At 39.5% G+C, this 8,438-nt stretch overlaps 1 protein-coding gene across 1 annotated transcript in view; it reads right to left on the minus strand.

Moving 5' to 3' along the window:
* LOC143858377 (2-alkenal reductase (NADP(+)-dependent)-like) overlaps positions 1 to 7,956 on the minus strand; it is a 29,046-nt gene extending 21,090 nt beyond the window's left edge. Inside the window, exons 1-3 of the mRNA XM_077369014.1 lie at positions 7,779 to 7,956; positions 7,162 to 7,413; positions 2,699 to 2,894 (exon numbers count right to left, since the gene is read on the minus strand). Coding sequence (XP_077225129.1) covers positions 2,699 to 2,894; positions 7,162 to 7,392 — 427 coding nt within the window. The 5' untranslated portion in view covers positions 7,393 to 7,413; positions 7,779 to 7,956. The remainder of the gene's footprint in view (positions 1 to 2,698; positions 2,895 to 7,161; positions 7,414 to 7,778) is intronic.
* Between the last annotated feature and the right edge of the window lie 482 nt (positions 7,957 to 8,438).

Consider the following 8,438-nt stretch of genomic DNA (forward strand, 5'->3'; position numbering starts at 1 on the left):
CAATTTATCCATGCTTATATGACCCAATCTAGCATGCCAAATTGAATGGCCATCATTTGTACTCATTTTATCAACGTATAAAGTCGAAGCCGATAAAAGAAACAAATCTTTAACTCTCTTACCAGTGTAGACAACATCCGCCTTCAAGCTTGAAATATTTCGAAGAAATTTCACCTCCTTAGGCCCGAATAAAACATAATTTCCCGCATCAACCGCATTTGCCACCGAGAAGAGATTCTTCTTCATGCTGGGAACATTAAACACACTCTTAAGTGTAATTGGATCCTCATTCGCTCCACCAATAGTAATGACCCCTTCTTTCTCTACCGGATGTATAGTGTTGTCCGCCGTGATAGTAACATCGTTGCCTTCATATTTTTGGAACTTTAAGAATTTGGATTCGTCGCCAGTAAGATGATGCCCACAACCGGAATCAACAGTCTAATCATCCTCAAAATTGATGGATGCCAAACCACCCACCATAGTAGTTTCAGCCACGAAATATCTACCCCAATCTTTTTCATTTGTTCGGTCATCAACATTTTCGGCTACATTACCATTCTTCAATTTCACATGGCAATTCTTTTGTATATGGCGAAGTTTACCACATCGGTAACACTTGATACCCTTTCGGTTTCCATTACCCGTAACGGATGATCCACCTTCATCTCCACCTTTACTTGGAAAATTTTTCTTCTCTTTGTATTTGTTGAAGGGCTTCTTGTTGCTTGAAAATAATGCTTCTCCTTCACTCCCGGATATTGAACAACCCGCCATTTGTCTAGCTAAAGACTCTTGTGAAGCAAGAAGATTATGAAACTCCACCAAAGAAGGTTGCCGATCCCACCCTTGAATCGACGTAACATATGGAATGTACTCTCTTTTTCAACCCACGAATAATATGCCGCTTCATTTGTGCTTCTGAAATAGGCTCTTCCGGATCTAATAGAGAAATCTTCGAACAAGATTCTTAATCTTCAAAAAGAATTGAGAAATAGAGAGACTACCTTGTGTAGCATTCGCCAACTCATTCTCCAACATTTGTAGACGAGCCATATTTTTCTTGTTGAGCAATCCATCAAGAGTAATCCAAATCTCACTTGCCAATTTTCACCCAATGATGTGCTCAAACAAGTCATGTGAAATAGACCACTTCAAAAGAAATTTGGCCTTGGCATTCTTCATCCTCCACGCCTTCAATACATCGGCATTTTCTTGTGGATCTCCCGGAGCTACAACGGCACTGCCACAAGCAACCTCCCATAAATCTTCTCCCACAAGATAAGACTCTATACATGTTCTCTATATCTTGTAATTTGATTGATTTAGCAACTCAATGCTGAGTCCACTAACCCTTCCACTCATATCCATCTTCAAAGCACCGATTGAACTTCTTCACCAAAGAAATCTTGACGAGCACTAACTACCACCCTTGTGGCTCTGATACCATATAGAGAAAGACGGATTTCACAACACCGGAAAATCCTCTTCTCAAATAGTGAAACCAAAGTTTACACTAGCCCAAGATGAACAACCAAGTAGAAGAAGAACAATGCCCAAAAGAGATGTACTTCAATATATGATAGAAAGAACAACACTGCAAGATAAACAACAATAAAAAGAAGAAAGCTTCAAGAGAAAAGCTTGTACACAAGAGAGCTTCAATGAAGCTTCAATGGAGGTCTAGGTAGTGGAGAATCTCTACCAAAAAGGAGTTAATTAGAATAGGCTTAGTCAAGGAAAGCAAAGAGAAGTAATAGCTTTGGTATGAGATAGTGGATATGGGAAAGTGAGGACTTTAATGCTAGGATAGTGAGTTTAGAGTTTCAAGTAGGGTTTGAATTTGAAATAGGTAGGTAGTAGGAAAGGATAGAGCAAACATGTGTAGCTCACACATGTGCAAGCTAGGCCAACAAAAGACCAAAATGCCCATAGACACAAAATACATATTTCTCCTCACTACATGTCTCAAATTAAAATTAAAATAAAAGCTACCCAAAAATACACTTTAAAATTTAACAAAGGGACAGAGTGAACTCAGTCAGATGGTTCAAGGTTTGATACATGTACCACAATTTCAGAAAATTCATTAATCCTCTTTTCATGGATTTCAATTAGAAATTGCTAGGTAATTTCAAGGCAGATAGCGTTCAATTTATTAATTTTCATTTTAATTTATATTTCAAGAAATGTATTGCTGATTCCACTTAAAAATAAAGTCCCATGCTTTGGAAATATTACAGAAAAATCTAGAAATCAGATATTATGACAAAACAACGTAAAAAGCTATCTATCTATTACATGGAGACTACAATCAACGAATGAATGCTTCAGGATTTAAGTACTCTGGTGTGCTTTGATCTTGTTATTATGGTCACCTAACCTAAGTAAATCATCTAAAATGAGATCTTAATCTCAGCTAAAATATCAGATTCTTTTCTTTAGGAAAATAAACACGCAAAAACATAGATGTCCATCAAATGGAGATAAATAAGACCAAGTAAAAGAGTTCACAAATGAGAAGATAATGTTTCAAGCAATGCCTCAAGTACTTAACTATCCGTTCTCTCCTTAAAAGTATTAAACAGGGGACAGTATGTGAACAAAGCATCCTTCAACTTTCAGATAACTTAGCTTCATATATTTCCAACTGCCACAGCCTACTAATTTGTATACGCATTACAAAAGTCTAACTTACCGAGTAGGCCTGTGTAATAGGAAAGTGGTACATCGGTGTATTTGATCTTAGTCAGGGTATTGGGGATTTTCATGGTATCGGTCACCGATATAAGACTGAACTCTTCCCATCCAGTGAGCCCCCACACCAAGTCCCCTTCCTTGAAGTCCGGATGTCCAGAATCTATAACTTTAGATACACCAAAACCTTGCAAGGGCTGCATAATAAAAAGTAACAAACACAAGTTCAAGGCACCATAAGAAAAGGCTCAAAATTTCCCAACTTGAGTCAGACTGTCATAGTGCAAGCCAAGTTGTCTTGGCGCTCGGTTAAGTATTTGATCATGCTTTTTTTACTTCTAAAGAAGATCTTATTTTTTAAGGTTGTTACATATTCAATAGAGGTCTTTGCATTCTATATCATATCCTACAAAAAACCAAGTTCTAATATTTCCGCTCAGTTCTTGATTGGCTAGAGTTGACTCGGCAAGTGTTCTAAAAGACAATACCTCTGAGGCTCATAACTAGATTAAAACTATGAAATTTAGATTCACATAAACCCAATTGTCATCAATCAAGTCCTCTAACCCTTGCCTTTCAATCAACTCATTTAGTGAGCTGCGGTAAGGCAATACTGAGAAAGGGAGTGAAGAAGATATTGGCCTTGCAAGGATGTAATAAATCTGAATTTCTTATCTTTTCTTGAGAAAAAAACAAACCCCTGAATTAAAACTCCCCAAGTCAATCAGAGAGTCGACCGAGTCAACTAGGATTTGCCTTGGGCGAGTTCTCGTTTGAATCTGAGTTTGGTGCTATGGAATCGAGTGAAAACCCCTTTGACTCTCCCGACTCGATGAAAATTGATTGTAGCAATCATGGACTCACCAAAGTCAAATCGGTGATACCCATGGTTTTAAATTTCGGCCGAAACGAAACGTTTCAGCTGAAATATTTTGATTTCGGCAGAAAACGAAACGAAATGCACATAATTTTGAAAAAGTACAAAATTACGGCCGAAACGTTTCGAAAATTTCGGTGAAATTTTTACAAGATTTCGTCCGAAATTTCGTACTGAAACCGAAACGTTTGGGTTTCGCTGATGACCGAAACCGAGATATAAAACGTTAGTTATACCAAGCCTGAGTTATCATAAGAAACAATTTTCAAACACTGAAGCAAATTACCAAATATTTAAAACCAAACGAGGATGGTGAATCTTTCATATGTTGTCGTTCTAAGCTTTCTAGAGCCACTCGGTTTGAGCATCAGCATATGGTGTTGGGGTTCCACGCAAAAGCAAATAGTCCCACATCGGAGAAGTGAAATGGATAGGGATGGGTTATAAGGGAATGGGCACCCTCCCTCTAACGGCTAGCTTTTAGGGGTGAGTTCTACCTAGTTGAATTCCCTACAAATGGTATCAGAGCTCAGGGTGTGGTAACCCCGGTTTGTCTCCGAGGGGGAAACATTCCTCGGGGAAGATCTCGGAAACCCCGGTGTACTATCTCATGGTACCTACGTTGCTGCCGCGTGAAGGGGCGAGATTGTCGATGTTGCTTTCCGCGTGGACGGGGAGATTGTTGGGGTTCCATGCAAAAGCAAATAGTCCCACATCAGATAAGTGAAATGGATGGGGATGTGCTATAAGGAAATGTGAAACACTCCCTCTAACAACTAGCTTTTATGGGTGAGTTCTACCCAGTTAAATCCCTACATATGGGCCCCCGAGGTTTGTTCGTAGAATCCAAGCATCAGAGGTAAGAGTAGCTATGAAAAATATGAAATTAGGTAAGGCTAGGGGCCCTAACGATATTCCTATTAAGACTTGGAGATGCTTGGGTAATGTGGGGTTGGTTTGATTAACTAGATTATTTAATAACATTTTAAAGACTAAGAAGATGCCTGCTGAGTGGAGGAAGAGTACATTAGTACCTATTTATAAGAATAAAGAAGACCATGAAGCTTTGGGAGAGGGTAATTGAGCATAGGCTAAGAAAAGAGAGCAGGTGTCAGAGAATCAGTTTGGCTTCATGTCCGAACGATCGACTATGGAAGCTATCTTCTTGATTAGGCGGTTAATGGAGAGATTTAGAGAAAATAAAAAGGACTTTCATATAGTTTTCATTGATTTGGAGAAAGCATATGATAGGGTTCCCAGGAGTGTTATGTGGTGGGTCATTGAAAGGAAAAAAGTGCCTACTAAATATATTGATGTGAATAAGGATATGTACGATGGAGCAGTAACAAGTGTCAAAACCACGGATGACACATCTAGTAAGTTTCCAATTACAATAGGACTGCACCAAGGATCAGCTCAAAGCCCTTATCATTTTACGCTAGTTATGGATGAGCTTACGGAGGGTATCCAAGATGAGGTGCCGTGGTGTATGTTATTTGCAGATGACATAGTATTAATTGATGAAACCAAAGCAGGAGTAAATGCTAAGTTAGAGTTATGGAGAACTACTTTGGAATCCAAAGGTTTTAGACTGAGTAAGACTAAGACAGAGTATATGGAGTGCAACTTTAGTAATGTAAGGAGGCGGGACGAGGATGTAGTAAATATGACTGGACGATACCTAAGAGGGATATCTTTCACTATCTTGGTTCAATTCTACATAAGGAATGAGAGATTGAAGAGGATGTTAACCATAGAATAAGAGCAGGTTGGTTGAAGTGGAAGCTTGCCTTAGGAGTTCTGTGTGACTGTAAAATTCCTACCAAGTTGAAGGGAAAGTTGAAGCGAAAGTTTTCTAAGACGGCTGTGAGGCTAGCCATGCTGTACGGCTTAGAATGTTGGGCACCAAGAAGCAGCATGTACATTAGATGAGTGTAGCGGAGATGCGACTGCTTAGATGAATGTGTGTCCACACAATGTTAAATAGAATTAAAAATGAAGACATTCGTAAAAAGGTGGGAGTGACACCAATTGAGGAGAAGATGAGAGAGCACCGCTTAAGATGGTTTGGACATATCCAACGTAGGCCTTTGGATGCTCCAGTGAGAAGAGGGGACTCGTGCCAAATTCATGAAGTAAAAAGAGGTAGGGGCAGACCGAAAACAACTTGGGTAGAAACAGTGAGGAAAAGACTTGATAGCTAGAAGCATAACAAAGAACATGACCTTGGATAGGATAGAATGGAAAAAAAATGATCCACGTAGAAGAATCCAATTAGAACCAGAATTAGAGCCGGATAGATTCCTTTCACTTTCTTCGTGAAATTTTTCTAAAGGATTCATTTAGCCGACCCCAACTAATTTGGGACAAAGGCTTTGTTGAGTTGAGTTGAGTTACGTTATGGGCCTCCGAGGGCGGGGAAATGTCCCTCGAGCAAGATCTCGGAAACCTCGATGTAGTATCTCGTGGTTTCCATGTTGCTGCCGCATGAAGGGGCGAGATTGTCCACGTTGCTTCCGCGTGGAGGGGGAGATTGTTGGGGTTCCACACAAAAGCAAATAGTCCCACATCGGATAAGTGAAATGGATGAGGATGGGTTATAAGGAAATGTGCAACCCACCCTCTAACAGCTAGCTTTTTAGGTGTGAGTTCTACCCAGTTAAATTCCCTACATATGGGGTGTATATTAAACACTAAAAATACCTTCCATGGTTTTTGAGAAATAAAAGAACACAACTCCCAACCATTTTATTCTCATTCTCAAATGGGAGTTTTTATATGGTGTAAGCCCTTATAGTACCTTATTATTCAAAAAGTACTGTACAGGACCACAATTTATGATGATCCCCATGGACGGTTTGGATCATCTTATGATGTGGTACTTTTTAAAAATATGGGAATATAAGGGCTTACACCCATGGTTTTAAATTTCGACCGAAATCCGAAATCCGAAATCCGAAATTTCGATGGGGACCGAAACTGAAATTTCGGAGGGGTCCGAAATAGGTAACGAAACTGAAATTTAAAACCTTGCTTACACCATATAAAATCTCCTCAAATGGTATCTATATTCCTAACAAAAGCCTGAACCAAACTGGCCCTAAATTCCATGTGTTACTTTGTCTTTTGTTTCCCTCGTCAAATGTATTTCATCCTAAACTCGTACTTTTCAAAAAGTACGGTAGGACCCACTCCATGGGATGATCCAAACAGTCCATCCATTGGGTGTAAATAGGTTGTGATGATCCTAACCCTCCGATCTATAGAGGGACTGCACATTATGGAAACTTCTATAGATCGGAGGGTTAGAATCATTCTATGGAAATGATTTTGGGGCACAAACCTATTTACGCCCAGCAAGTGAGCGGTTTGGATCATCCCATGGTGTGGGGCATACCATACATTTTTGAAAAAATACGGTCATATGAAATCTCATTAAATTCTTCCTAAGCAGATTTCAAGGAAAAAACAAAAAAAATTGCTCTCGTGTCTTCCCAAACTTACAAAATAAACGAGTTTCCATGACCATAAAAATAAAAACCCTAACAATATGAAGAAATGAAAATTCCAAGTGGAAAAAAAATTACCGATCCTGGCGTGAAGGAAGGAATATTGCGAAGTGGAATCCGATTCATCCGACCTCGCAAATAAGGATCGCAAGAGAGGTAGAGATTCTTTACGAGGACTGATTTGGATCCCTCAGGAACCTTTAATTGGATTTTTGTTGAGCTCAAAATCATGTCCGATTCTTTAGGAAATCCCGTCACGTAATCTCTCAAGATTATCTGCTTGTTGTTCACTTCATCTGCCTCAGCCATTGTTTGCTTCTCTCTCTCTCTCTGCCAAAATCGAAGGCCTTAAATTTTTACTATCTTTGGGAAACTCAAGAATTCTGTAACTAAAGATTACAAGTAATGCGCTCTCTTATTCGCTATCTGTAGCATTTTGTCATCACCAAAATCAGAGAAATTGTATGATGCCCGTTCAGGCGTGACCCTAAAAAAAGCGCCACCCTTAATGTTTGATCCATCAGTTGCCCCTTCAAAAGATGATAAAGGGGACCGTTGTTCGATCAACTATCAAGGGGGGCACTGTTTTCAAGGTCAGGCCGGATCCACCATCATATAAAAACTCCCAAAATCAATCCCTCTGTCACTTATTTGAGCAAAATGTGTGGTGCCACAGTAACAGGAAAAAAGCGTACCGGAAAAGATTTCAAAACTGGGTTGTGGCGACTAGCTTCAAACAAACGAAACGAAACAAGTTTTTATATGGTGTAAGCACTTATAGTCCCTTCTTCTTCTTCTTCACTTTCATAAGGAAAACCTGTGTGGATAAACCCAATGTACTTGAAAAGTATCAAAACCTGTAGTTGTTAAAACGGTACCATTAGTTTTGGCCCTACAGTGAAGTAATGTCAAAACGGTACCACCCTTGATATTTGATCCAACATCACACTTTTAAGACGCTGCTGTTTGATCAATTATCAAGGGTGGCACATTTGATGTACCATCTTGATGGGACTTCACGGTCGGCCACCTTATTATTTCTTAGTTGTTCAAACATAAATGGGCCGAACCAATTTAGCATTGTAGGGTGTAAAATGAATTAACTTTGCAAATTGATGGGACTTCACGGTCGGCCACCTACTCCCTTGACGTGACTTCACAGTCGGCCACTATATAATTTCTCAGTTGTTCAAACATGAATGGACGGAACCAATGTGGCATTCTAAGCTGTAAAGTGACTCGTTTTAAAAAGTATCATATAGATGGTTGCCCTACGGCACATCCATTATATTTGCTTCTTCTCTCTGGCTGCCGGGTTATTAATCCCAAGAATTTTGGCTTTTGAGCCCTGTAGT

The sequence above is a fragment of the Tasmannia lanceolata genome, unplaced genomic scaffold (assembly GCF_043159265.1).
Source record: "Tasmannia lanceolata isolate RefF3 unplaced genomic scaffold, GAP_Taslan_0.1 ptg000026l, whole genome shotgun sequence".
Classification (NCBI taxonomy): Eukaryota; Viridiplantae; Streptophyta; class Magnoliopsida; order Canellales; family Winteraceae; genus Tasmannia; species Tasmannia lanceolata.